Source organism: Harpia harpyja, chromosome 8, assembly GCF_026419915.1.
Source record: "Harpia harpyja isolate bHarHar1 chromosome 8, bHarHar1 primary haplotype, whole genome shotgun sequence".
In the NCBI taxonomy this organism is placed as follows: Eukaryota; Metazoa; Chordata; class Aves; order Accipitriformes; family Accipitridae; genus Harpia; species Harpia harpyja.
In genome coordinates, this window is record NC_068947.1 from 52,278,874 (window position 1) to 52,306,136 (window position 27,263).

Sequence of the window (27,263 nt, forward strand, 5' to 3'; positions counted from 1 at the left end):
CCCGTTCCTTGTCAAATCTGACTGGGAGAAGGACTGACTGGCAACATGCCCACCTAGACCTCATTTAGTTAGGAGACCAGGCTAAAAACCTTGCTTCCCCTTGCCCTTCTCTTTTCCAGGCTTAACAAATCCAGATTCCTCAGTATCAATGTTCTAGTCACCTATCCAGTGGTCCTCCACTGGGCTTTTTGCAGTTTGTTCAGATCTCTCTTGCACTGGGGAGCCTGTAACGGACACAGCGTACCGAATACAACTTTATCTGTGCCATACAGAGGGAAATACTCACTCCTCTCTACCCGTTGACTGTTGCTGTCATTTGTGCCACCCAGTGTGCTGTTAGCTTTCACTGCTACAAGGGTGCCTCATGGGCTGGTGTGCCAGGATCCCCAGGATCTTTTCTGCTGAGCTGCTCCTTAGCCCGTTGTCTCCCAGCCTGTGCTGGCACATAGGATTACTCTGCCTTAGGTGCAGCTCCAACCATGAAGTTATGGAGCGGCTGTGGGGTGGGCTCACCTGCTGGAAACAGGCCTTGGTGGGCATGGGTCTCACTTTAAATGATGTGGTTTTTCTCCTGTCTTACTTTCCCTGCCCCATAGTGGCAAAAGCACAGATCCAGAGAAGGAAGAGGAAATAGTCTTCAAAGAGGAGTTTAACTTCACATTGGGGAGTGCAGCAGAAGATGGAGAGAGTGCAGAGAATAGAATAGATAAGGAATGAAAAGAATGAAGGAATGGTTTGACAGAAGCCTCACGAAGTTCAGAAAAACAAATGCACCCGACGTAACATGTGGCTTAATGTGGGGCTGAGGAAGAATTGAACCAGAGTCACTTCAGAGGTCCACAGTGAAACCGCGAGAAGCAATGGTCTCATTTCCATGTTTAATTGGGTGTTTACGGTGTTTAGGCCGGTTTCCTAAGCAAATGAGGCCTATGTGAGCATGCTGGCTCTCTGTCCCTCCCCCAGTCATGTTTGACAAGGAATGGGCATCTCAAACTTCTATGTTCGTAGAAGTTCCATGAAAATGGAGAGCCAGATTGGAGAGCGAGGCCTGTTAGCATCACAGCTGAAGGAATCCACTCCATAATCAAGCTTCCTCCCATGTTTGATACAATTAAATTATCCCACAGATTTAACACTTCCGGGGTTATAGCCTCTTAAAGTCTCTATCCTGCTTAACTATGCTGTTGTCTGACAGGGGATCGTTGTTATAATTCTATTAAAAGCCCATGAACAAGTTAAAAAGTGATGAGAACATTTATGTAAGAAAGATCCACTGAGGACGTGTAAGATACAGATACAACTTCTGGCTCAGTAAGTCTACGCTTTTAGGTAGCCAAAAATGGGAGAATATACCAGGGAAATATCACCATATGCTTGCCTCCTTCTTTAAACCTCCACATCTGGCTTCCCCTCCCCTCATCCTTCCCTTCTCATCCCCGTTCTATAAAAATTTGTGTCATGCCTGGAGGATTACTTAGATTCTGTGGGTAATGGCCTTGCTTTGAGGGTCAGACCATAAACCACGCCACTGCTGCTGCGGCCACTCTGCGGAGCTTGCCACGAGGGCTTACAGCATCGAGCTTATCTTTCCACATGCGCCGGTACATCTCCTGCCCCAGTAGACCTCTGTCTCCTGGCAGATGCAGACTCCTTCTGCTTTTGAAAAGGCAAAGTGCTCCGTCTGGTTTCGGAGGCCACATCTGTGGCAGCAAAAATGGCTTCGGACCACAGTCTCTCTCAAGTGGTGTCCTCCCGTAGACCTCCAGCAGTCTGTCCACAACTCTGACCTGAGATTGCAGAAAAAGGGAGAGTTAGAGGCTTCATGCTGGGTTGGACAAAATTCTGGTCTAGGTCCTTTGTGTTCTGGAACAGCTCAGGAAACAAACCCATGACACACTCCTTTTGTGCAGAGAGTAACTTATTTGAAATGGCCACTATTTGTAATACAAATTTAAAAAATACCATAGTATTTAAATACACTTGTGGTCAGTTAGCTACGTGTATAGTGAAGCAGAGGGCATATGAACTTTTAGACTTACTTCATTCTGTAATTTACTGTTGTCAGAGACGGGTTTCAGAAGCAGCATCTGCTCCTGAGATTGCCCAACAGTTTCCATTGCGAGATTCTGTTTTCAGTTGCTTGAAATGTTGCTATATCTGACCTGTTTAGATTAAATGCTAGATAGCCACTTCAGGTCACACCACAGTAGCTGTTTTTGAGACTCGGATCATGATGAGTACCATTATTTTTCATTATTATTATTTTTTTTAATAATCAGGGCAGTGCTATGCTTGGGAGGAGGGGGTGTAACCAAAAACTGTCCTGAAGATATACCGTGGTTTCATGACATTACACAGGTATTAATGTGAAATGTGAAGTTCACATAAGCTCAGTGTGGCAATACGGGAACGTAGCTGCTGAAGCTTCTGCAAAGTCATTTTTATCGACCGTGTTCAGGTGCTTCATGCAGCTTTCCCACAGACCACAGCTGCACAAGACCCCAGCTGGTTCTTCAAGAGCTCTTGCAGGACTTTTCTTCCAGGACCATTTCTGGAAACATTCTGAAACAGGAATCTTGTGCTCTGCCTTGCCGGAGCCTCTTCCCCAAGGCGGGTGCAGGAGCCGGTCCTGATTGAAACAGCCATGGGACGGGAGCGGGCTACTGGGGGCAAGGTGGCTACCTGGGGGGTGGGTGGGACTGCAGTTTAGGGTTGAACGCTGATGGGGAGGAGGAAGACACTGGAAAAGCAAGTGTCGGAATAAAATTAAATCCGACTGAAGTCTGCAGCTGGGAATCGCTGTGTCAAGGGAGGAGCACGGGGCGGGGGGGAGAAATAGCCAGTAGCAAGAGATGGAGTAGGGAGGGAGAAGGGTGACGGCTTGGAATAACAGGCAGGGGAACCCATGAAAATAAGTTTTCATTAGAAGGATGGATAGGAGGCCTTGGCGCCAGTGGGGAAAAAAGGCCGGGAATGACAAACCAGAGAGAGTCGGAGAAACTGGGACTGCGACGGGGAAGGAACGGTCTGCTTGAAAGCGGTTCGCCTTTTCGGTGTGGAAATGACCGCACAAATAAATGTGGTGTCGGGGGCTGTTTTCCCGCCACCGCTGGCTCCGTTCCCCCGGCCCCCCCCCTCCACGAATATTCGGGGGTTGCAGCTCATGTCCCCCGTTCACGCTGGGTGACCGGCACACACGGGGCCGGGGGAGAGGGGGCTGTGTGTGTGTCTGGGGGGGTCTCGGGGAGCGCAGCAGCAGGCACACCACCCCGCTGACGTCCATTTTGTCGCCGGGACGGGCAGCCGGCCGGTCTCTGCTGCCGCCTCTCGGTACCGCCGGGCCTGGTTGCGGCGGGCGGCCCTCGGCGGCGGCGAGCGGGGCCTCTGCCCTTCGCTTCAGGCGTGGGGAGCGGAGTGTGCGTGTGGGGGGAGTGGGGGGAACAGGCAGGAGACCCTCGCCCGTCCCTGTGGCTGACGGAGCCTTCATCGCTTGGCGGCGTGGCAGGAGCGGCCGGCGCGCCGGAGAGAGCTCGAGCGTCTTGTTCGGTCCCGCTGGCCGGGGCTAGCCGTCTTCTGGAAGTTACCGGTCCCGCTGCAGAAATGTCACTGTGCCAAGCGCCGGGTCCTGCGCTTGGGTCGCAACAAGCCCAGGCAGCGCGACGGACTTGGGGAAGAGCGGCTGGAAAGCTGCCCGGTGGAAAAAGACCTGGGGGTGTTGGCGGACAGCCGGCTGAATGCGAGCCAGCAGTGTGCCCAGGTGGCCAAGAAGGCCAACGGCATCCTGGCCTGTATCAGAAATAGTGTGGCCAGCAGGACTGGGGAAGTGATGGTCCCCCTGTACTGGGCACTGGTGAGGTGACACCTTGAGTCCTGTGTTCAGTTTTGGGCCCCTCACTGCGGGAAAGACATGGAGGGGCTGGAGCGTGTCCAGAGAAGGGCAACGAAGCTGGTGAAGGGTCTGGAGCACAAGTCTGATGAGAAGAACTGGGGCTGTTTAGTCTGGGGAAGAGGAGGCTGAGGGGAGACCTCATCGGTCTCTGCAACTACCTGAAGGGGGGTTGTAGTGAGGTGGGTGCTGGTCTCTTCTGTCAGGTGGCTGGAGATAGGACGAGAGGTAATGGCCTCAAGTTGCGGCAAGGGAGGTTTAGATTGGATATTAGGAAAAATTTCTTTACTGAAAGGGTTGTCAGGCATTGGAACAGGCTGCCCAGGGAAGTGGTTGAGTCATCATCCCTGGAGGTATTCAAAAAGCGTGTAGACAAGGCACTTCAGGACATGGTTTAGTGGGCATGGTTGACGGTTGGACTCGACGATCTTAAAGGTCTTTTCCAACCTAAACAATTCTATGATTCCTCTCACAGCAGCTGCTCCGCCGCTGCAGTTTGCAGTCCTGTGGTTTAAAGTAAGCCAAAGTACTTAGGAATGTTTTACTCTAATGGACAAAAACACTAAACAAAAACTCTTCAGCCACTGGTTCACCGCCAGCAATGCCGTGCGTGCGGTGAGGATGGACATCCCTAGGAAGGCTGTGGCAGAACCCACGCCGGTTATCCCCCGGTGGGGTATCTCCAGCAGCGAGTCAGAGCCCCTCACCCAGCGGGAAAAGGCCTGGGGTGTAAACCAGATGGTAGGGCTTCTGGTCTGTAGGGAAAGTGGTGCAGCGCCTGGGCAGACATCGTCTGTGCTTAACAGTCTCAGCCGCTTGAAGCTGCACCCCTGGGTGCAGGGGAAGGGAGTCCAGAAGGCAGCAGGTATCTCGGTGTGGTATGGGCATGGAGGAGAACGGTCCCGAGTCCCAGGTTTTACTGGGAGGCTGCAGGAGCTTTGCGTTCAGACTCGGTGCTGGAGGGGAGTAAAAGAGGTGAACAGACTCTGGTGAAAATCCCCCCGGTACAGTACGCAGAGGTGGAAATCGGTGGGTTATACCGAGCAGGTCTGAGCCAGCGCACAGGCAGGTTTTCCTGGGGCTTGCCCAAGGCTCTGAATTTAATCCCTGGCAACAAAACCTGCCTGGGTCTTAAGAGCGAGGCGGGGAAGTGAGCACGCAAGAAACCCACTGAATCCTCTTATTGGCAGAAGGGGAGATGGGCAAATTACTGCCAAGGTCTTGGTAAATCAAAGATATTTTACTTGCTACTTTTATATCCTTGATTACCTGCTGATGGATCTCACCTAGTTAGTGTTATGTTTTCTCTTTTGGTATTTACTCCCTTTGCTTCATGCACTGACTCAGTGTTTCCAGATGGGAAAGTGTGGCTTTTCTTAAGAACTTGGGAAAAGCTTTTTTTCTCCCAACTTCCTGGGGGAAGAAAAGCCCGTCAAGCCTGTTTTAGATGGTAATTTTATGAAAACTGGAACACTACTGCTCTTCATAACATCTGGCAGAAAGGTTACAGCTACGCAGCTCTGAGTCATCTTAAGAAAAGGTTTGTCTTATGCAATTTGGGAAAAGTAGTATGTGGTCATGTAATTTAGGAATTTAAGAGAATGTGTGTGCCTCTGAGCAGAATTATATTGCATTGGCAAACTTAATGTTATCATTTATTACCCTTAATGGCATGATTTTGCCTCTTTTAAATTATTATTTTAATATAATTTCTGACACAGTTTCAGTGAATTGTAAAATATATTACCTAGCTGGTTCATCTTATGAATTGTAAAAACAATACAGGTCTAGGCCAATGCAATCAAATGCTGTATGTGTATTCAATGTAAGTATATACCTCAATATCACAGGTCTTCTGCATAAATAGTTAGTATTATGCAGATACGTGCCCAGGTAAAAAGCAGCTACCTTTTTATTTAACTAACTTCAGCAACCTTTTTCTTAATTAATAGGCATATGTCTTCTAAAGAATTATGAACATTCACACACATATTAATTTACCACTGCTACAGCCAAGTTGAGTCAGGTTTCTATGAAAATATACAATTCCCTTGCGATGAAATGGCATGCATAATATATCAGCCCACACTCATTTTACTTCTGCCATGCCCATTTTAAAATATGATTGTGACTTGAACAGTCACTGGCAGGGTCTTTACTTTGCCCAGTTTAGAGGAGAAAACATCTCCCCATGATATGTTGTGTATCTTTCATCATTGTTTTCCTGGTTCTCAAAATTCCAGTTAGAAACGTCAAGCTGTGCTCCCAGGAGACATCAGAAGTGAGATGACACGCTGTTTTCTTCTCTATCCATTCTCAGTTTGACAAAGAAAACAGACTAGGCATGTTCTTCAAGTAAAGCCTTTATCCTGACTACAATGAAGTCAGTAATGATTCATCTGTAGGTGTTTCTCTCCCCTGACAATATAAAGGAGCCTTTCAGCTGGGCTTTGCTAACACACTTTGCCTATGGCCTGTTGAAACTTGAATCATTTTTTTCCTGGCAAAAAACAAGCTATGGAGTGCGCTGTGCTGATTGTAAAGGGTAGAGGTTGTAATGGAGTTTTACATTTTCATTTATAGTCCTGTCCCAGTGTAGCTGGTTTATGATGAGAAGGGTTTTTTTAGAGTATTAGTGACAGGTCTTTTAGCTTGTACGGTGGTATTTTGGTCTTGGCTTGTGGGCACTGGCTGGATTAAGCGTCCTACCTGGCATAAGTCTTGAAACTCCTTTCCGTAAGGGTCCTAGATCTAACTTGCTCCAGGGCTAAGTCTGATGAACAGTTGCTCTTACATGAAGTTCACTTGGTAAAAAAAGAGGTAGTTATGAGTTTTTAGTCAAGTTCTTACTTACCCGAGTGTTCCCATAACAAAACCCAGCAAAAAAATGCACTCTTACTCCTGCTGGTAGCCTCAGAGAGGCACAGCATTGAATAGGCCACTATCTTTTCCTTTTTTTCCCCTAAAAAAGGGCCTCTGAAGCATCAGATGAGGAGCAGCGGCAGCAGCCCTGTGGCCACCAAGTTGCGGTAACAGAGTGGACTCCGGCAAAGTGGTCTCTGGACAGAATGATCGAACAATTTTTTACCATCCAAAAGCATTGGACCCGTTCTCACGTGGACTCTCCCTTTTCTACACCCTTAGGATTTTGTTCCTAACTTTTAAAAGGCAGGGCGAAGAGGAGGAGAGGGGAGGCAGCCGAAAACACTGTCGCCCTCCCTTTTCCCCAAAGTCACCTGATTTCCCGAAAACGCCTAATACAGACCAGATATGCGTGCTCCCCCCCGTGCAGCCTGAGCCAACAGGGTTGTGCAACTTGCTCTGGAAATTCCCGTTCCTGCCCAGAGCCGGCGAGCCGAGCATCTCACCCCAGCGGGGAGGCTGGGAAGCCGCGTCCCGCAGGTAGAGGGTGCTGCGATATTGGGAATTGAAGCTTCCTTCCCCAAACCCCGGCCTGGTTTCGAGGAGGGTGTGTACAGGAAGAATAAAAGAGAAAGAGAGAAAAGAGAAGGGAAGAGAGAAGAAAACCAGACACGAACTAGGGAGAGAAGGTAAATATTGCAAGCATTAGAAATGAGAAAGGAAAATATTCCTGAGCATCGCTGCCTGACAGCTAGAAGAGTCAGGACAAGCTGCTCCCCAACCCCAGGGTCTTAGCATGATTTTTGAGGTGCTGGGAAGAAGGGATTGGGTGCCCCGGGGGGGAGGTGCTTTCTGTCTTAATTTGCTGTGCACCGGCATGGTGTTTAGAGACGCTGATGCTCATAAGGGGAGAACGTGAGTACCAGGACAGAGATCATCTCTCCATTTTGTCGGCATGGAGCCTAGCATCCCTTCTTGAATGCTTGGGGTTGCTGTATGCAGGAAGGAACAGAGATATAAACTTGCTTTTGAGGCAAAACATTGACGTATTCTCTACAAGCTGGGGTTTTAGGGTCTTTGACCTGCCTAGCAGACATGCAGCAGCACAGGCAACATTAATCATTCACACTGTTTTTTGTCCCAGACCGTAACTCCAAAGTCCAATTCCTGAAAGTTTTCAGAAAGGAAGATCTGCTTTTTTCCAGATGTGGTGAGTTATTGAATCTCCAAAGGCAACTCAGGTTTATTAATAATTTCATTTTATAAATGAGGTGTTTTTCCTGTAGTACTGTACTGGTTCTCAAATCTGAATGTATCTGTAGCCCAAGTAGGCTCCAGAGCCAGGCACTGAAGTAGGGAATAGCACTTAAGACCCTTGTGTTCAACCCCTGCCGCATTACCAGCTCTTACAGAGCTGGAGAGGAGCAGAGAGCACGACTGAGGTTGTACTCCTTCTGTGTGAAAGGCTACAGGAGAAAGGCAAGGCCCACACAGCCACAGCGTTGGTCATTAAATCTCCAAAGCCAGGAGCTATGCTGCATGCTATGTACAGCCAAAGACTAGCTTTTTCACTGGGGAGTGCGTGCATATGCAGAGAGAGAAGACTACTGCAATGTCATCTTCCTTCCTCTTTTCTCAGGTACCTTATCTTCTTCTGTCTCCCTGTCTGGGCTGATGCAGACTCCATGTATGGTGAGATCTTGTCACCCAATTATCCTCAAGTGTATCCCAATGATGTGCAGGAGTCTTGGGAAATCCAGGTCCCTTCAGGATATGGCATTCGCCTTTATTTCACACATATGGATCTTGAACCATCGCAGAACTGCCAGTATGACTTTGTGAAGGTACTGTCCCTGTCCTCAAGTGAGAAAAAGGCAAAAAGGCAGCTTAGAGCACAGAACAGCAAAGCTGTGTACAAAGCTCAGGGCTGAAAGAGAAGATGGACACATCCTTCCTGTTCTGAGCTCCAAGAAGCCCAAATGACCGAGTGTATCTGCACTAGCAGTCACTAAATTGATTTGAGTTTGCCTCATAACCTCATGAGCATTGTATGCCAACTGAGTGTCCCATCTATGCCCCCCTCCCCATGTTTCTCCTGTATTCATAGGAAAAGCCTTCTTAGCCATCACTGGCACCTCTCTATTGCAAGGCATACTCTTAGCCAGCGAACTGTAGGTATAAAAGGACCATTTTCTTAGGGCATTGCTTTTCTGTCCCTGAAATTATTCAGAATTAATCCATGAGTGGACACAGATAATTTAATGCAATCAGAAATTGATTGGAAATGATGGAGGTTAAAAACAATCAAGAGATCTGTGCATGAATAGTGGGCACTCAGACAAAGTGCTGTGGTCCATTACACCACAGTTTTCTATGATCTATGGCCCACAGCTTTCTTAAAACTTAGAGACCCACTAGCTCTGCTCCATGTCGTCCCACAAGGCACAAAAGATCCAGCATTTCCACACAAACAGACAGGAACAAGACCGTCCTATCCTGCAATAGCTATGGGTGAATAAGACCAGGTGCAACACCAGAAAGACACCTTGGAGAAGGACCTTTTGCAACAAACTGATGAACTTGCTAGACTGCTCTGCAGACCGTCAGTGATTGGTTTTGCCATTTTGAACCACGGTGTTGATTTTTGTCCAAAGGGGCCTGAGGAAAGGATGTTAACAGAGAGCTTTCTGGATTAATTTTTATGTGAGAAATTAAGACAGGTATTTCACAGCTGGGAAGTCAGCAGGAGGGAACGCCTCTCAAGCATCTTCCAAATGTCATGAAACTGGTTGTCTAGGGGCTCTGTTCAGCTGTACCTTGGCCGGCTGTGTTCCACCCTTGGCCAGCTCGGTGGATGACGCAGCAGCCTTGGTCCCTCCTGCTAGCTGTGTGACGTAGCGGTGCCCTGGGAGATCTACCCGAATGTTGCAAGAAACGCATGCAACTTAGGGGCCTTTGGTTAGCCACCTATAAGCTGAAAGACTCAAGTGTTGGTAATTACACATATTCCGGTAATGAGATAAGACCTCTCTGCATTCTTCCGCAGATCCTGTCTGATGGCCGTGTTGAAGGCGTGCTTTGTGGGCGGAAGAAACCTCGTGCCCCTGGCTCCTCGATTGTGGAGGAATTTCTTGTCCCTTCTAACACCCTCACTATGAGCTTCCAGTCAGACTTTTCCAATGAGGAGCGTTTCACTGGTTTTGCAGCCTACTATGTTGCAGTGGGTAAGGTTACAACGGCCTCCTCTGATTCTCTGTAGTGTCCAGGCTGGGGGGGGGGGGGGGACCTGATGGAAGGGATTTCCTTACAAGAATGCCTTATTTAAAAGAGATCCCAGCAGACAGGACTGCTTTCCTATATGGCCAGTATAAATGCTATCTTAGAGATACCTTTTCCTTGTTGTCCACCAGTGCTTGCTTCCCTTTCTCACCTTCCTCCCGCCCTTAGGGCCCTCTCCTAATCTTGGCTGATTCATCTTTTCACACTTGCAGACTTGGATGAGTGCACGGATTTTGTGGATGAACCTTGCAGTCATTACTGTAATAATTATATTGGAGGTTACTTCTGTACCTGTCCACCAGATTATTTCCTCTATGAGGATCAGAAAACATGTGGAGGTAAGAGATCTACATGAGCTGTGCTCAAGAGGAAGAGTTAATTTATGCCAAGTGGGATATTGTACGTGGAAGACCTTCTCTATCAACCTTCTCAACCAGTTGTGACAGGTGTATGTTGAGGAAAAAAACATCCCGGTGCAAATCTGAACTGGCAGTAGACCGTGATTTTGGGAATTTCTGTTAACATACTCTTAACATTCTTTTTTTTTTTTGTGTCAAGAGAATTAAGAAACTACTAAATGCCATTCTTTAAAGACTGTAACGGGGACCCTTCTTAGCATACTGCTATCTGTGAATCTTTAAATTTCTGACCAAACAGGACAGTTCAATAAAGATACAAAAATAGCCAAAGGGCTGCTTGGCTTGAATCAAAAAATTGCAAAGTCACAAATGGTGCATGTTGGAAGGAGTATAATGTGAGGACCTGAGCATGAGAGAAGGGGGCCTAAATCGCAGGTGGAAGGTAAAAAGAAAAGCCACTAGAAGTTAAAGTCCCTGGATAGAGAGTGGCCCTGGTTCCAGTTTCTTGGAAAGATGCAATGTTGTGACATGGTTAATGCAGGTGACTGGGGGGACTGGAGATGTAGTCGAAGACGGAAAGCTTGTCAGCTTCATACATGACCATTTCCTTTCTGAATCCTCCCTGTGTTCCTTCCTTAATCCTAGTGAACTGCAGTGGAAATGTCTTCACTGAGCCATCAGGGGAGATTGCCAGCCCCAACTATCCCAACCAGTACCCAGAGAACTCGCGGTGTGAGTACCGAGTGGCTCTGAAGCCAGGCTTCTTTGTGGCGTTGACCATAAGCAGTGGGGACTTTGACGTGGAACCAGCCGACTCAGAAGGGAGTTGCCACGACAGCTTAACGGTAGGTGCGGGGTTTAGGGAGGGAGTGAGGATACTCTGGATTTCCCCTCAATCTCCTCGTATTCAGAAGACTCTCTGACTGCTTAACTTTATTTTCAACTATGTTGCCTTTTGAAGTTCTTGGGAATACATTTGAATATGTATATATTGAATATATATTTGAATATGCTTCTGAATACATTCGGTATTTCTCATTTCTTCTTGTTTGTTATTTTCCCAGCTTGTCGCTGGAAAGCAGCATTTTGGTCCCTATTGTGGCAGCAAATTCCCAGGTCCGCCTGAAATCAAAACTAGGAACAACATTCTTGACATAATCTTCCAGACAAACCATGCAGTTCAGCACAAAGGCTGGAAAATACGCTACTATGGGGATCGTGAGTACACACTTGGGAAAGCGTTCCCTCTGCTGCTGAGTTAGGGAGAGAGTTTGTCCCAGGTCAGATTCATGGTACAACAGCACGTTAACATGTTCACAGCTGCTGGTATTGAGTAAACAGAGGATGCCTGTTTACTAGGGAAAATAGTCACTGGGGAGAAAGAAGTTGGGAGCTGGAAGGAGAGTAAATCTTGAACCAGTTAATCACTGATTTCCACCTATCTCTTCAAAGCGGTAACCTGTCCCCCGAGTGTCATCCCCAACTCTGTTCTTGACCCAAAGAAGGAGAGGTATATCTTAAAGGACAGCGTGAATGTGACCTGTGTGGAAGGCTACGAAATTGTGAGGGTAAGTTACTTAAAAAAGCATATATCCTCTCTGGCCCCCTCAGCAGCTCCCTGATGCCGTTTCCCATCAGGTGTCCTGAGCACCTTTGGGGACTCAAATGTTTTCACCACAACTGTAGTAAGTGGAAACCTCTTCCAGCCACCGCAGCATTTTGAGGACCCTTCGCTGGAGTGCCTGTGTCAGATATATTTCATGGTCAGCGACTTACATGGATCATGTGTTCTTTTCCCTAGCAACGAGACAGCATCAGGACTTTTCATTCCAGCTGTCAGGACAACGGTGAATGGAGCAACTCCCATTTCAGCTGTGTTCGTAAGTGAGCTGTCTCTGTATTGTGGCAAGCAGACTGGAATGGAGCCTTCAGGCTCTAGACCCACTATATCTCCACATTAGGAGAATGCTGAAGGACTGGGATGTGAGCATGCTGAAGGGACAGAGGAAGTGAGCGCTGATGACTGTACAGGGACCGGAGGAGCTGAGTGGTTCCCCATCATACAGAATAATCATATCGTTGGGTGAGGCTGCCCCTTTGATTATATTTGATCATTTTTGTTTCTTCTCTACAGCTGTGAACTGCGGTGATCCCATTGCTATTGACAATGCCCAAGCCATATATGTCTCTGAACTTCACGAGCCTCTGTACAAAGCTGCTTTCCGGTATCAGTGTGATGCACCTTACTATACCCTGAAAACCAAAGGGGATGGTAAGGATTGCCTCTGCTACACAAACATATTTCTTTGATCAAAGGTCTAAGAAATGGTACTGTCATCGTCACGGGGCTGGGATTGTATCCCATCAGGTCAAGACTGGGAAAAGGTTCTTATTGGTGGTGGGGTTGCAAGCAGTAGTTTTGTGTTGCTTTTGTGTTTAATACACTAGTAACGTCTGTACTTGGGCCGTTGACCTTAAATGCATGAGCAAGTCCTCTCTCCATTTGGCGGGTGTGTGAACCATGGAGATTTTTGTCACATATAGCACACATTTCTGGTGGAGAAGTAAAGGACTCAAGAAATCCATTAGATGAGGTCCCTCCAAAACAGGGGCAGAAGCACCCTGGTGGGGTTGTGTACTTCTAGGGAGATCTCAGCCATGTTTACCAAGCTCTGCTTGCTTTGGAAATGAGAAGGTTAATACATCATCTTATACAGTAATGCTACTTACCCTCTCTTCATCTTGATTGTATCCTTATGGCACTCTTTTTTCTTGTGTTTTCAAAGCGGTGTATCAGTGCTCAGCCAGTGGAGAATGGGTCAACAAAGAGATGGGAACAAATCTACCAAAATGTGTCCCAGGTACTACCAAAAACTGTGTATATGTACACGTGGCATGTGAAGTCCACTGCTTCTTTCCTCTCTCTCTTTTAAAACTGTTAAGCCCAAAAGTACGGTTGATCCTTTCTGTGTTGTTTGAATCACATTGGACAGGGTATTTCTGAAAGCTGTGTGCCCCAAAGAAAGGTCAGATGAGGCAGCAGAAAGAAACTGGAAACAAAAATGGGCAACATAATAAGACAACTGGTAGAACAGGACCTCTTCAAGTATCAGTGTGTGTTTCTGCACCAGTTTCTCTACCTTCAAGTGTGCACATTCTCAAGTTGTTCAGTGCTTTAGATCTCTGTCTGCATTGCAGGTAGCAAAAAGACTGACAGGTCAAAAAGCGATGTCCGACAATGCTGGACCTTTCTGTCTTTGGTCCCTCCCAAGCTACACTGAGAGCTGTAGCTTCTCTTCAAACCTCTCTTGGGGGTAGTGCCGAGCTGTCTACCGGGCACTATAGATGCAGCACTATAGGGAAAGGTCTTTCACTGCTCTCACTGGAAGTCATAGCCTAAACCCTTAAGTTTTAATGTGTCCTTCAGTATTCAGCTGCACTTACTGGGTCTGAAAGGTCAAGCAAGATCCCTGTCAAGGACTTTCTCATCCTCTCTTCGTGTCCTTGGGAGATACTGAGGAGGGAAGTGCATGGGTACTACTCCTGCTCCTGACTGCTGGACGTTATGGCTGGGTCTTAATTTCCAGCTGATACAGAGAATTTTAAATCCTACGTATTCTGCATGCTGTTCGGCTTAGCCGCTTAGAGGAGACAGCATGCCTAGGGCTAGTTGTACATGATGCCTGTTCACTACTCCAAACACCCAAATCCTCATTGGCAAAGTACAGGATCCAGCTGAAGATGATTCAACCCTCTTAAGGGCCAGCTCAGCCAGTGACTTGGACTGTACCAGTGCACAGTGCAAAAGGCAAATTGTAAGATAAAGCTCAGGGAATTTACTACCCAAGAGAAAGCAGTAACTTTGTAGATACTAAATTCTTTGTAGAATATGAAGTCAGACTCTTAGCGGGACACAGCAATGAAAGACAAAGACAGGCAATGGACACAAGTTGCAACAAAGGAAATTCTGATTGTATTTAAGGAAAAATGCTCCCTCAGAGCACTGGAACTGTTATCCAGAGAGGCTGGCTAATCACCACACTTGGAGATGATCAGAAGTCACCTGTCAAAGCCCCTGAGCAACCTGGCTTTGCAGTTAGGAGGGCAGGGGGAAGGGCAGTTAGGGATGAACGGGTTGAACTAGAGACATTGAGAGGTACCTCCCAGCCTAAATCTTTCTATGATTACATGAAATTTTTTAACAAACTCTGCTTCATTTAAATTGGAAGCTACCTACCGGCTGTAGTTCCGTAATCTCTGACTGTATGGCTAAGGGTTCAATGTAAACAAGGCAATGTGATAAGAAATCAATTTCCTAGCTATGTCAGAATGACCAGCCTTATTTATGCTCTTAGTGCTCACATTCTATGAAACCTTACAGAACAGTTTACTCAAGGAGCATGGAGCACTTCTGCACCCATAAGACCCACAGATAAGATCTCCATTAACCCACTGCTTAAGATTTTACGTACTAAGAGAATGGAGAGGAAAAATGGTAAAACATCAGTGACAAAACTGAACACTTAACCTGAGACCATCTGGAGTTCACACACACACACAAAAAATCATTTTAAATAGCAGTGTCATATTTCTAAGAACTTAGGCAAATATTTTTTCAAAGACAATACCTTCACCTACAGGACATAATTCAGCAAAGGAAAAATGCTAACTAGAATGCAATTAAATTGTGAGCTTTGACATACCCAACAGTGACAACTGCTTTCCAGAATTAGAATTTGAGAATGAGTATTTTCAGCCTAAATTGAATGTTGATAGTAGTTTTGCTTGAATTTCTCTGTAAATACTAGTTGCAAACTTTACGACATAGAATATAAACATCGGTTATTCAGAATCAAAAATGCTTTAGAGGACACAGGAAGGAGGGGGCTACGGGCTTTTTAGCAGTACCAAAGAACCCCCTATTTGTAACTGCTAATTCTGTCATCTGCTTCCTCTTGTTTTCTTTTCTTCCCAGTCTGTGGGGTGCCCAGTAATCCCATCAAAGAGAAAGCAAAGATTTTTGGAGGCACCCGTGCAGAAAAGGGCAACTTTCCCTGGCAGGTGTATTTCGATTACCCAAGAGGCAGTGGCGTACTCATCTCTGAAAGATGGGTAATGACTGCAGCTCATGTGCTGGAGGGATACGACAACCCCAACATGTATGCTGGGGTAATCAATGTTGGTAAAAACACTCTGTACAAGGAGGGCAAGCGGTTGGTCTCAGAGGCTTCATTCATCCATCCTGACTGGAAGAAGCAGCCCATAGAAACCAGGACCGATTTTGATAACGATATTGCACTACTGAAGCTGAGGGAACCTGTGAAGATGGGCCCAGACATCTCACCCCTCTGTCTTCCTGGTAAATCGTCCGAGTATGAGCTGCAAGAAGGGACTCTGGGCTACATAGCTGGCTGGGGCCAGAGAGAGAAAGGAAGACTGCCTATTTATCTTTGGAAGGCCCAGATTCCCGTGGTGGACATGGATAAGTGCCGATCTGTGAAACCAGAGGGCTCCGCTGATTCCAGTGCTTACCGATTCACTGACAATATGATCTGTGCTGGTGGTGACAAGGACAGCTGTAAGGGGGATAGCGGCGGAGCCTACGCTATCCAAGATCCTCTTGATGACGGGCGGTACTATGTGGCCGGGCTGATCTCCTGGGGACCAAGATGTGGTACCTTTGGTCTTTACACCAAGGTAGTGCGTTATTTGGACTGGATTACAGAGACCATGAGCAAGCATGAGAGTGAAGAAACGTGGCAGGATTAGCAATTTCTCCTTTCAGCACAGTCACCCTTTCTAAATGTGATGGTTACATGTTCAGGCTGGCTGTGATCCTGTTCACTCTGTGTATGTAACAGGCCTACTCATTGTGTCTGTGCTGAGTGGAGAGTCAGCAATATAAATCTGTTCCTCCCACTGTCGTCATGTCTGGGAGGGGAAATTCTCTTTCTTCCACTCACAGCAGCGTAAGAGGAAGATGCTATTCTGGATAAAGAGGCTCCTTCTGCTTCCTCTCATTTTTTTCTATCTCATTTTTTCCCATTTGGAGAAGACCTAGCCATGCCCGACCTGACAGGGAGATTTCAATGAAGACAACAGAGAATAATGGTTGGTTCCCAGGGTAGGTTCAGAGCCTGGCTTCTGATTTATGTTATTTCCTGTACTGTTCGGAATACCTAACAGCATTAAAGAATATCCAAATTGCCTTTTGTGCAATGTGCTGTTGTGTGTGTATTGCCTTTCTTCTTCTCAGTCTAGACCCAGTTCTCCCTGAAACTCCCTAAATCAAGTGTCTAGTCACATTTTGACCCACTGTTCTGCCAGCTTTTGTCAAGCTGTAACTTGTGCTACCTCACCTCTCTACCTAAGAGCCTTTATGAAGTTCTTCTGAGATTGTTGCATCTCATTGACCAACCATTACCAGCAATGAGGACTTCAGACTTCTGAATCAAGCTGACCAGAAGAGACATCTTCAAAATCTTTTCATTCACCTGTCCTCAGGGCTTTATTTTTCAAACTTTATTGTGTTAGGTAAGAAATAAAGCTCGCTTGATTTAGGGAAGGTGGTGTTGTGGGAGAAGATTACCTGATGTGCATTAGGGGTGTCTTCTGCTCCAGAAAGCCCTATATCAGTCACAGATATCCTTCCACTAAGATGGTCAGGGAACTGGTGCAGATGGCATATGATGAAAGACGGAGGAAGCTGAGTTTGTTCAGCTTGAAAAGGAGGAAACTAAGAGGGGGATCTAACTGCTGTATTCAGATACCTAAAGGAGAACTAGAGAGTATGCAGAGCAAGACTCTGCAGAAAGGTGAAGAGTGACAGGACAAGAGACAATAGACATGAATTGCAATAAAGGAATTTCCAATTGGGCTTTTTCCCAGGGTGTGGGTCAGCACTGGAACAAGTGCCATAATCCCTGGACATCTTCATAACTTGCCCAGGCAAGGCCCTGAAGCTCTGAAGTTAGACCTGCTGTCAGCAGTGGATTGGACTAGAGACCTCCTCTTCCAGCCTAAGGTTTTCTGAGAGTCTAGGAAATGGTGAGGAAGATGTGTGCAGATCTTGGGAGATTTCATACAGATTCCTGCACTCAGCTCAAGCACCTTCAATTTTGTGTAACAAGCAAAAGGTTATTTTGGTGTTGGGCTAGTAAACAAGGATCTTATACTACACTGCTGAGGAACTGTGACCCACAGGATGTTTAATGCTTTTCACTTTTCTATCTGTATGTGCCAACTTCAATCTAGTATGAAGTTTTATAGTCATTCCTTCTTGTTGCTAAGTAGGTGGACTCATCTCAGCTTTCATCTTTCGGAGTGCAAGGGAGGTGTCCATCCCTGGTAACTAGTCCAGGCTGCAGTCTTAGCCCATGTTCCTCTTGTGCAAAGAGGTGACTATATGCTGGCAAAGAAACAATAATGATGCAGTGGTGCCATTGTAACAATATTTTATAACTTCACTGCATGTATTAGAATTTCATAAATCATTCAGACATGCCCAAACATCTGGGGTAATCATGAGCAAAAGCCACTGGAAATCTTACAGACTGCTATATCTGGCTATTAGGAAGCTTCTGCTTTGGTATGAGATGGGTACTTCAGCAGCAGCAGCTGCTCCACAAAGTACAATTTGGGGAAAATGAATCCATTTTAAATTCTGAAAAAGTGACCTTCAAACTAAGGTAAGACATTTCCTTTGCTTCTATGACCACAAAGCCACTCAGGCAAGCAGTGTCGCATGATTACTCACTAGCTCACTGATTAACTCCAGTCTTTCTGGAAAAGGACAGGAAGACAAGCTGCTGAAATCAATTCAGGACAGCAGAGGAGAAGAGAAACAGAAATGTGGCTGAATGGTCCAGGAGCAGGAGACAAGAAAGATACTTACTTAGCTGGGATTGCTATTCCTAGGAGGGTCACAGATTCCTATAGGGATTTTGGGCAAATCATCTATTCTCCATGCCTCAGTTTCCCAAAGTTTCTAGTCTCCTGCAAAGCGGTAGATTCTTTTAAGATGGCTTCTCAGTAATTTTTCCCAATTTCTACAAGGACTGAAGAGTTAGGTGTGTTGTTGTTCTTGTCACCTGTACTCACTGAGCATCCCAGAAATTCCCTGGTCTTTACCTGGAATACCCCCCAGTTGCGTATGCCTTATTCTCCCTTCCCTTCCCCGGACCAGGGTTTATCCATTGCTCCTGTACAACCGGACACCTTGTTTTTCCATGCTTTTCTTGCCTCTCATGCTCCCCTCTTGCCCATACAAATGGGAAAAATCAACAGAATTCTGACCCCTGGAGATCATGGATGAATTTATATCAGATGTGCAATTTCACAGATCACTCACCAGGGTATACTATCTCAAAAGCAAATGAGATACACTGAGACCTGAGAAGACCTGGAGCTGGATCTCACAGAAAACAGTGCGAGAAGGCAACTATGACCTTACCCCCCCGCCCCGAGTTCCCCTGTCAAGCTCTTGCAGACTTCAGTTCTCTCAGTGACCCACAAGAAAAAGGTAGGTTGTTCTGCAGGAGCAAAACTAGTCAAGAGACAACTCCAGAGAATACCCACAACACAAGAGGGGTCATCTTCTCCCTGAGTCAGCATCATTTTAGAGCTGCTGCCCTGCAGTCAGAGCTTCATTTCATATAGTACACAAAGAAAATCCATCCTCAAATTCTGATCAGTAAAGGTTCCTGGGCTCTTTTCTCCATGAGATTGGCTGGTGTCTTCCCTGTCTTTTGAATGTGGCATCACACAGACAGCTTATTTTTGCCTCCCTTGAAGCCACCTGGAGTTTCAGACTGGGTAAGCTAACGGTAGTTCTGTGACAGGTGAGCAACTACCACATGCCGTTGCAGAACTGGAAACACTTTAGTGGTAGGTAGAGTAATCCCTATATAAAGTCCGTAAGTTGCTTTCAGTGATGGGGATTATTTAGTAGTTGTTAAAAACAAAGACAGAAAAACATAACACACCTGGTTTCTCCAGCAATGATTTTAATATTCATAGAATCTCACTGATGCCAGTGGGCATATGCACACTGTACTCAGCACAAAGTACCACATCCTTCAAGAAAGTCTGCTGCCCCGCAACCTTCCCACACAACAGAGTACAAAAGTAGACTGCAGTAGTCTGACGATCTCGTCAGCACTTTGAACAATAACAGGTTTGTTGTCATGAGATTTCCTGATATTATTAAGGCTTCACCCAGTAATAAGATTTGGAAGAACTAGAATATCCACAAAGGCGTCCCACAAGCTGCCAATAGAACAGCGGCTTTGGTAAGTTTTGATGGTACCACCAAGAATTCACCAAACAGTATGGTGGCTTTCAGAAGTGCTCAGGATGAAGGTTACATGGTCTGTGTGTTTGAAAAGCCTTTGGGACATCATCAAAAGCTTTAGATATGATCTGCTCTGTCTGGAAATTTATATGCTATCAGTGATTCTTCAGCTAGTAGCACAGCAACATTTAGAGCCTATCCTCCCTTACTATCCCTTTGATCCAGTCCACATAGTTGAGGATCTTGGTGTAGAAGCCGTAACCTTCGGCACAGCCGATACCCCAAGAAACAATACCGGTAGCCACCCAGCGACCGCTTTCGGTGTCTAACACGGTGAAGACACTCCCGCTATCTCCCTGGCAGGTATCCTGTTTGACTGTGAGGAAGCCAGCACAGAACATGTTCTCGGTGAAGACCATAGGTACATCTCTCTTCTTACCGTCCAGCCAACTCTGACACCTCTCTTGAGCGATCACTGGTAGGCTCACATACTTCAACTCATTTGAAATAAAGTTTTTTTCCACACCAAAGCCGCTCACGTAGCCCTTGCGCCCATCCATGTAGAACGTGGTGTTGGTAGTATCGGGGAGACAGACGGGCAGCACTGTAGGGCCCAGGGTTACTGGGTGTTTCAGCTCCAGCAGGGCTATGTCCCCATTGAAGTTGTGCTCATCTTTAGGGTTGTAATCTGGATGGATAAAGATCCTACGTAGAGGGTGGTTACCCATCTTGTGGAGCTCTTCTACCTTGGTGTGGCCAAGGAAAACGTTAGCCTCCTCTGCTAGCTGGTCCAGGCTTACATTGTTCCCTCCTGCCTCTTTGGGGAAGATGGTGTGGGCAGCGGTCAGGATCCAGCGATCGCCCAGGAGCGCACCACCCCCTCGTCCGTGGATGCCCATCAGAACCTGCCAAGGGAAATTGCCTGTCCTTGCTGACTTGCCACCCAAGATCCGCTGGACTTCAGTAATGGGTCTGACCGGCTTCCCACACACTGTGGAGAAATGCAAGGAGATCAGGACACCCTCTGTCGCTTGGCTTGTCTCTCTCTGTCCTACACCATCACTATTCGATTTCACCTTATTTTTGCCTTCCTGGATAGACTTCCCTGTCCTCCCTCACTGATACCATCATCCTCACTTGTCTCCTCGCATGTTGTCCCAGCTTTGTACTGACTGTAAGCATGAATTGGTGAACACCAGACAAAGTCAGTTTTTTACTGACCTGGCAAGCAGGCAGGAATCCTCGTCTGGCCATCTCGACCCACCCAGGTTCCCTCAGGAGAGCAGGTGAATGTGTCTGTAGGATGAGAGGGAAGTGAATGAGACCCAGGCTTGCAGGCATGGGGTGGGAAGAAAGAAGAGAAGAGAAGAGAAGAGAAGAGAAGAGAAGAGAAGAGAAGAGAAGAGAAGAGAAGAGAAGAGAAGAGAAGAGAAGAGAAGAGAAGAGAAGAGAAGAGAAGAGAAGAGAAGAGAAGAGAAGAGAAGAGAAGAGAAGAGAAGAGAAGAGAAGAGAAGAGAAGAGAGAAGAGAAGATATTTTCTAGGGGTTCCTCTCTCCAAGGTGCACTCAGCCCTTCCATCCCAAAGGCACCCTTTCCCAGGAAAAGCCGCCTGTGGTATGGTCTGGAATGTCTCCATCTGGGGTAGCATGTACATCTCAAAACACCTCAGTTCCAGGGGACCAGTAAAGCTCAGGCACTGCTTCTATAGAAGAAAAGCCTGAAGAGCAATGAGTGAAGTTTTAATTCACTCAGTCCACATGCTTACAGAGCACTGTTTGACCTTATTTAGTCCAAAGAAGGGAGAGAACAAGCACAGACATGGACTCTAGATTCAAGTTTCTGGTCTCTGTAGTTTGCAGAGAGTAGGATAAGATGGTTTGTTCCAGAAACAGGAAAAAGATGAGTCAGTTACTGTACATGCTCAGTATCTATTTCTGAGGCTATATCACAGGTCAGCTAACTTGCATGTCACCTCTCAACACAAACTCCACTACCTCCAACGTTCTTGCTCTTCTTAGAAAGTTTGTGCTGGTGACTAAAAATAATTTATATACAATTTATCTTACACTGTAGTAAATGCTTCCAAGAAAGTGTTTGCTGTTCTCTTTCAAAATTGACTAAATCACCATGACTCCCTATCAGAATTTGGCTGGTGCTGATATTTACTTACTCCTGATTTTTTTCTGATAAGATTGAGCTCTGACTCTTTATGAAGGAGCTAAACTCAGATGCAAGAATGATCAAATTCAACGTCAGTACCAACTTAAAGAACTCCTTAGCTGCTTGCTCCTGGCCCCAATGCTAGCATGTCACCTCTCTCAGGCATGCTGCACAACTGTGCATCCATGCTGGCAACCATATCCAGGAACTGATTCAGCTTAAAAATCTCCATCTTTTAGTGGAAGCTAAATGAGCAGCCAAGGCAAGGAAATCATGAACTCCTTATACTGTTCTTGTAACCAAAGCTCCTGTGTCATCAAATCATGTCTCAGGTGCAAAAAGGAGGCATGTGAATGGTTCTCAGTGTTGCCTTAGTTTTTCTGACCTGCTGCATAAAAATAGATTTTTCTGTATGTATATTAATTAGCCCTCAGATGTCTCTGCTGCTGAACAATAGTCCAAAGAGGTAAACAGCGTTACAGCGGATTGGAGTGTGAGTTTATTTATTTGCACCTGCAGCAACTCGGACTGGTGTGGTGAAGTTTCAGGATTTTGGTGATTCCCGACTCCATGCCTCAAATTTCAGTGAAAGAATGAAATCCACTAGAGAGGAATAAATCGTGACTACAGAGGAGAGAATAAGTCTGCAAAAGTTAAGGAGAGCGTGGAGGAGGGATGCGCTGGACTCTGAGAATGAAGCAGGGTGGGAACAGGCTGAGACAACAAGCCTCAGGAGCTATGCTGGAGAGCCAAGGAAAGACTGGAGAGCTTTCACAGGAGGAAAGCATGAGCCCTAAGCCTGGGGAGCAGAGACAATTCTAACTGGAAATCTGAGAGGACTTCTCAGGCACAGATTTCAATGTCTGTGTGGGATTAGGACTCACCACCGCCTGTTCCGGTGACAATGTGATAATACGGCTCATTGCATCGGTATGTGATCACTGACTGGTAGTTGTTGTTTGCGGGTTTGTTAACATAGCTGAATGCCCCATTGGTCAGGTCTGCAGGGTTGCCACAGTTCACAACTACAAAAAAGCAAAAAAAAGAGATGAATTAAAAGACAGCCTTACTGCCTGCAGGTTTAGGCTTGACTTGGATTGTGGCCATGATGTGAAGGACCAGTTAGTACAGCAGGCAGAGAGAGGTTGTTCCATAATGGATCCCAGACTGGGATCTTTTGCTTTTAGATATTACAACATTATAGCAAATTTATAGTGGTATTTCATGCGTTCTGGTAAGGGAGGAAAAACATTTAAGTTTTCGCAAGTGGAAAAATGTAATGAAGGTCAACAGTGGACCTCCACAGGTCCTTCCAACCAGCATATCCATGAGTCTATAGCCACAGACAAATTGAGTCAGAGAGGCTGAACTCCCCATGTTCTTGGAGGGGGAAAGCCATGGCAGGGGGCACAACCCCCATTGTCAGGTCACTCACTTTCACAGCGTGGCATGGATTGATGCCATGTCCCATCAGCCTGGCAGACAGCCGTGAAGGACAGCAGCTTTTGGTTGTCCTGCATGGGAAAGAAAAACATCTCTCTTGGTTGTACAGAACCTTACATTCCCTTCCCCACATTAAAATATTATTCTATCTGCCCATCTTTTCACTGCTGTCCAATAGTTGCCCCCTGCAGTCTGTTCCAATTGCTGTCCTCTCCCTTTGCTGCCTTCCCTCTATCCTGTGTTTGCCACAGGCTACAAATTCTTCACAGCAGGCCAAGATATCAGCAGCCAGCGACCATAAAACCGTGACAAGTCTGGGGCGCTACCCAGTCCTGGCAATAGGATGGCAAGGGAGGCAGGTAACATCTTCTGCTTCAGGTCTGATTTCATATACGTCCAAAGAGATATTCTTGTTTACCAATGCCTCCTGGGATCTTTGTCTCTCATCTTCTACCAGGGCTTTGTGAAAGGGTAACTGCATAAGGAAGGGAGCTAGGAAAGGCGAAACCACTGGAAGAAAGCCGAAAGAAGCAAGGAAGAAACAGGAATTGCAAGAGGTTGCCATGAGTGAAATCTCCAAAGAAAATTTTACTGAAAGGTGAAAGACTTACAGAAACTGAAGAGAAGCCAGAATATGGCTGAAGGGATTGGAGAAGGGATCTCACCTTTATCAAGTTATACCCAGTCTTGCAGCTGACAATGAAATAGTCCTGAAATTGATACACAGGCTGCAGGTCTCTGATGACGGTAAACTGATCCTGTGGGACAGGCTGTGGGCACCGTATTTCTGTTGGAGAATGGGACAAAGTTGGTATTAACAAATGGTGTAGATAGGCTGCAGTAGCCTCTGGAGAAGAAACATCTTACTCTCCGAGGTGTAGTGGATCTTCCAGCCACGGCTGTACCCTGACTCATCGGTGAGGAAGAGTATGTCCACCTCATTGCTGTTGGTTTCAATGCTGCCAGGTGACTCCTTGCCACAGAATTCACCAATCTCTCTCCCTGGTGCTTGGATCTGATGAGGAAAACATGCATCACAGGGACAGAAACACACATCAAAACCACACATGCCTCTCTGCCTCAGTATCCCTGTTTCGATCCAGACCAGGTTTGCCACAGTGCCTATGATGGTGCACAGGGCTGGCTGGCTGACCCATCAGCACATCCTGAGATTAAATCAAAGGGAGATAAAACTGGAAGAAGGATGATTTTTTTGGCTTCACTCACAGGGGCCTGTGACCCAGAGCCTCCGACCTCAGGACAATTGTAATTAAGCACGCTGAGGGAGGGACAAGGGAAGAGCTCAGTCCTTCATGCTGGGGCATTCTCCTTGTACTGATCCCGTATTTCTCATCTGAATAGTGGTGTCCCCACAATTCCTGTCCAGGTCTGGCAGCAGGGTTGGAAGTAGAGTTTGCTAATCTCCAGTACCTTGAGCTGGTCATAAGGACAGCGGACTTGCTGGTGTTCTTCAATCTCAAAGGGTTCCAAGAACTTGAGGATGATAGACAGGCCCTTTTGCAAACGGATGCTGTAGTTACACCGGAGGTCTTCGGGATAAGGCTGGGGGTACTCAGGGCTGCTCACGTACCCAGATGCCTCTGTGAACAACTCACTGCTGCACGCCACTGTGGTGTAGAGGAAGAAAGTAGAGGTCACGTTGTAGAGCTGTGTTGTCTGCAGCCCTGTCAACTGCTCCCCAAGTCACTTCGCCCACCCTTCCTGGCTGAAGGGCTGCTTCCCTGGAACCCTCTGATCTTTCAAAATTCCAATTTACCTTTGCAGGAGTGGTGGTCACTCTGAAGCTGGTAGCCAGTCCGGCAAGAACAGAAGTAGCCACCCACATAGTTGTGGCAGAAGTGCTGGCACTGAGGCCTTTCATCTTTCTCAGCAGCATTGTTAGGGTCACATTCATCAAGATCTGAAGACATAGCAGATGCAGGGACAAGGGAAGGAAAGTGTTAAACCTCTCTGCTGTACGCTGAAAGTACACAGAGATCCATATCCTTGCTTACAGCTTCTCTTTATTTGCCTGACAAGGGGGAAAATTGGTTGGAGCCACACAGGCTTCTTTCTGCATGCTGAGGGTATTGCCTACTCACCCACAGCTCGGTAATAGGCCAGGAAGCCCCTGTAGGGAATCACTGTGCCATTGTCTTCATTGGAGAAATCGGAGTGAAACTCCAGGTGCATCCTGTTCCCCTTAGACACAAACTCCTTTGTTCCTGGGTGATTGCCTGCGGTTGACCCAAGCTGGCCACAGTACCGGCCCAAGTTCTTCTTGTCCGCTTTGATCTGTCAAGGTTAAGGGGAAATCACTGTAGCCTCATAAGATTCAGTCTGCTCCATGCATCACTATTACCCAGCTGTGAGTTGCCAGAACCTGCTCCACCCATTTCTATCTTTAACTCCTTCCCTTTCCTTTGCGGAAAGCATGAGAGGAGGCCTGGTGAACGAAAAGCCACTGTATGTGGTGGCCACTAGATTCCCATTTCCAGCCACCCCTTGGCCCAGGTATCCATGCACATACCTTAACATAGTCATAGAAGCAGGACTCTGATGGCTCCAGGTCAAAATATTTGAAGGTCAGTTTCACCACATAGCCTTTTGGGACGTGGATATCCCAGGTGCTGACGTTATTGTTGGGATACGGCTTGGGGTAACCGGGGGATCTGATCTCCCCAAAAAGCTTTCTTGGGACAGGACTGGAACTGATCACTCCAAAAAAGAGGAAGGCCCACGGGAGGAAAGGAACGTGCCTGTGAACACGGCAAGTAAACTATGACATTGCACAAAATTAGGTCATCCAAAATCAGGGGAGACTTCACAAGTGACTTGTGCACTGTCTAACGGAATCCAAACACGGGAGGTCTAGTTGCAGGTCCAACGTCTGCCTTGGGTCACTCGGGACCAAGGAGGACAGCTGAAGTGAAGACACCAGCACTGCCCAGGTTCCAGCAAGGCATCGTGACCCAGCCAAAAAGATTCATCAAGACAGGAAACAGTTAGAAGGAGCACGGGTGAATTCCGTGAGCAACATCTGCTTGTTCCCGGCAGTCATGGGGCTGGGTCTCTTAGGACCAGGGGAAGTTTAGTTCCCTTTGGCTCTGGGCCAGCGGGTCATTTCTGGTTATTGCCAGTTTCGGGTCTTTGCCCAGTTCCTTTGGTGAGGATCTGAAGAGCTCCAGCTCCGTTTGCTGAGGAGCAATCCTGCAGTGCCTGCTGGGCTGTCCTCCACCCAGTGACGCCTCGCCCTCTCTCCTCCAAAAGCTGGCACTCTTTTTTTCCCCTCATTCTGCACATCTCCCCTCTTCCTCTCTCAGTGTTCCCCCAGAACAACCTCACCGCTCTCCCGAAAACATCAGCCAGGAAGATCCTCCTTCCTCGACCCTAACAAAGCCTCCACGGAGGCACAGACGGGCAGGAGCTTCGCCCCTGTGACCCCTTCTCCTTCCTGGCAGGGTCTCACCCTCCCGTCCCCTCCCCGCAAAGATGTGGCTGCGGGTCCCCCCGTGTCCCGTCGTCCCCCCCCCAGTGCCCCCACTCACATGTCCATGCGCTCTCCCGCCGGGCACGGGCAACCCCCGCCCGTTCTCCCCGCTGCCCCGGCCGGAGCTCCGGTCAGCGGAGAGCCTCGGGGAGGTGGTGGGGAGGGGGGGGTGGCCGGGCAGGTAGGTGGGGGGAAAGGCGGAGGGAGGGAAGAGAAAAACCCCGGCTGCAAACAACCGGGCAGCGCTCCAGGCTCCGGCAGCCCGGAGCGTGCTGCCCTCTGCTGCCGGTTCCCTCGGCCACGCAAACCCAGACTGGGGGGACTGGAGGGACTGGGGGGGGGGGGGGGGGCTTGGTACATCCTAGCCAGGCAAAGGCCGTCTGTCTCTTCTGGGTGAGAAGGCAGGAAAAAGATTGGCAGAGGCCATTCCTAGGGCTCGGTCTGCTGAGCTGGTGGCTGCTCTCAGTTTGGTGTGTGTGTCCCCCCAAAGAT

General features: G+C 47.3%; 2 protein-coding genes across 2 annotated transcripts; one reads left to right on the forward strand and one right to left on the reverse strand.

The window, feature by feature from the left end:
- Positions 1-7,276: 7,276 nt before the first annotated feature.
- Positions 7,277-16,594, forward strand: C1S (complement C1s). Its single transcript, XM_052794979.1, has 12 exons — positions 7,277-7,437; positions 7,893-7,958; positions 8,388-8,592; positions 9,795-9,972; positions 10,240-10,365; positions 11,032-11,231; positions 11,451-11,604; positions 11,839-11,954; positions 12,188-12,266; positions 12,521-12,658; positions 13,173-13,247; positions 15,362-16,594. The coding sequence occupies exons 2-12, from the start codon at positions 7,954-7,956 to the stop codon at positions 16,153-16,155; spliced, it is 2,070 nt and encodes a 689-aa protein (XP_052650939.1). The 5' UTR covers positions 7,277-7,437; positions 7,893-7,953; the 3' UTR covers positions 16,156-16,594.
- Positions 16,595-19,374: 2,780 nt separating this feature from the next.
- C1R (complement C1r) lies at positions 19,375-27,003 on the reverse strand. Its single transcript, XM_052794978.1, has 11 exons — positions 26,830-27,003; positions 25,812-26,040; positions 25,384-25,576; positions 25,059-25,202; positions 24,713-24,909; positions 24,149-24,296; positions 23,947-24,068; positions 23,274-23,352; positions 22,723-22,863; positions 20,900-20,974; positions 19,375-20,669 (listed from the first exon to the last, which is right to left on the reverse strand). Exons 1-11 carry the CDS (start codon positions 26,835-26,837, stop codon positions 19,867-19,869), a joined length of 2,139 nt encoding a protein of 712 aa, XP_052650938.1. The 5' UTR covers positions 26,838-27,003; the 3' UTR covers positions 19,375-19,866.
- Positions 27,004-27,263: the final 260 nt, after the last annotated feature.

Excerpts from the sequence above, each read along its gene's own strand:
- C1R (XM_052794978.1), bottom strand. Across the intron at positions 24,297-24,712 it reads GTCCTTATGACCAGCTCAAG|ATCCAAGCACCAGGGAGAGA; the intron begins GTACTGGAGATT and ends TTTCCTCATCAG. Across the intron at positions 23,353-23,946 it reads CTGGGTATAACTTGATAAAG|GACAACCAAAAGCTGCTGTC; the intron begins GTGAGATCCCTT and ends TTTCCCATGCAG.
- C1S (XM_052794979.1), top strand. Across the intron at positions 8,593-9,794 it reads GCCAGTATGACTTTGTGAAG|ATCCTGTCTGATGGCCGTGT; the intron begins GTACTGTCCCTG and ends ATTCTTCCGCAG. Across the intron at positions 10,366-11,031 it reads GGATCAGAAAACATGTGGAG|TGAACTGCAGTGGAAATGTC; the intron begins GTAAGAGATCTA and ends CCTTAATCCTAG.